Here is a 301-nt window from a genome sequence, read left to right on the forward strand (position 1 = left end):
CCGAAGCCCCGACGCTCCGTCACCGCGTCACCGCGTCCCCGCGCGGGGGGAACCGCAGCGCTTCCGCCACCGCTCCGCGTCCCCGATGTCGACGCTGTGCGGGGAGCCCCAGTCCCGATCGAAGGAGGCCTGGAGCTGCGCCCGCAGGCTGAGCTCCGAGCCGGGGGAGGCGGGCGGCCCCGCGGGCTGCAGCACCAGCGCCGAACCGGCCGTGCGCTGGAAGTAATCGGCCGACCAGTTGGACGTTCCTGCGGGGACAGAGCGGCGCTGGGGGGCGAGGCGGGGGGGGGGGGGGGGGGGG

At 77.7% G+C, this 301-nt stretch overlaps 1 protein-coding gene across 1 annotated transcript in view; it reads right to left on the minus strand.

Moving 5' to 3' along the window:
• Positions 1–27: 27 nt before the first annotated feature.
• LOC122191560 (5'-3' exonuclease PLD3-like) overlaps positions 28–301 on the minus strand; it is a 3,546-nt gene continuing 3,272 nt past the window's right edge. The window contains 1 exon segment of the mRNA XM_042891858.1: positions 28–248. Within this exon segment, the coding sequence (XP_042747792.1) occupies positions 28–248 (221 nt within the window).

The sequence above is a fragment of the Lagopus leucura genome, unplaced genomic scaffold (assembly GCF_019238085.1).
Source record: "Lagopus leucura isolate 7727_CA_CO unplaced genomic scaffold, USGS_WTPT01 33989-0_obj-0_obj, whole genome shotgun sequence".
Lineage (NCBI taxonomy): Eukaryota > Metazoa > Chordata > Aves > Galliformes > Phasianidae > Lagopus > Lagopus leucura.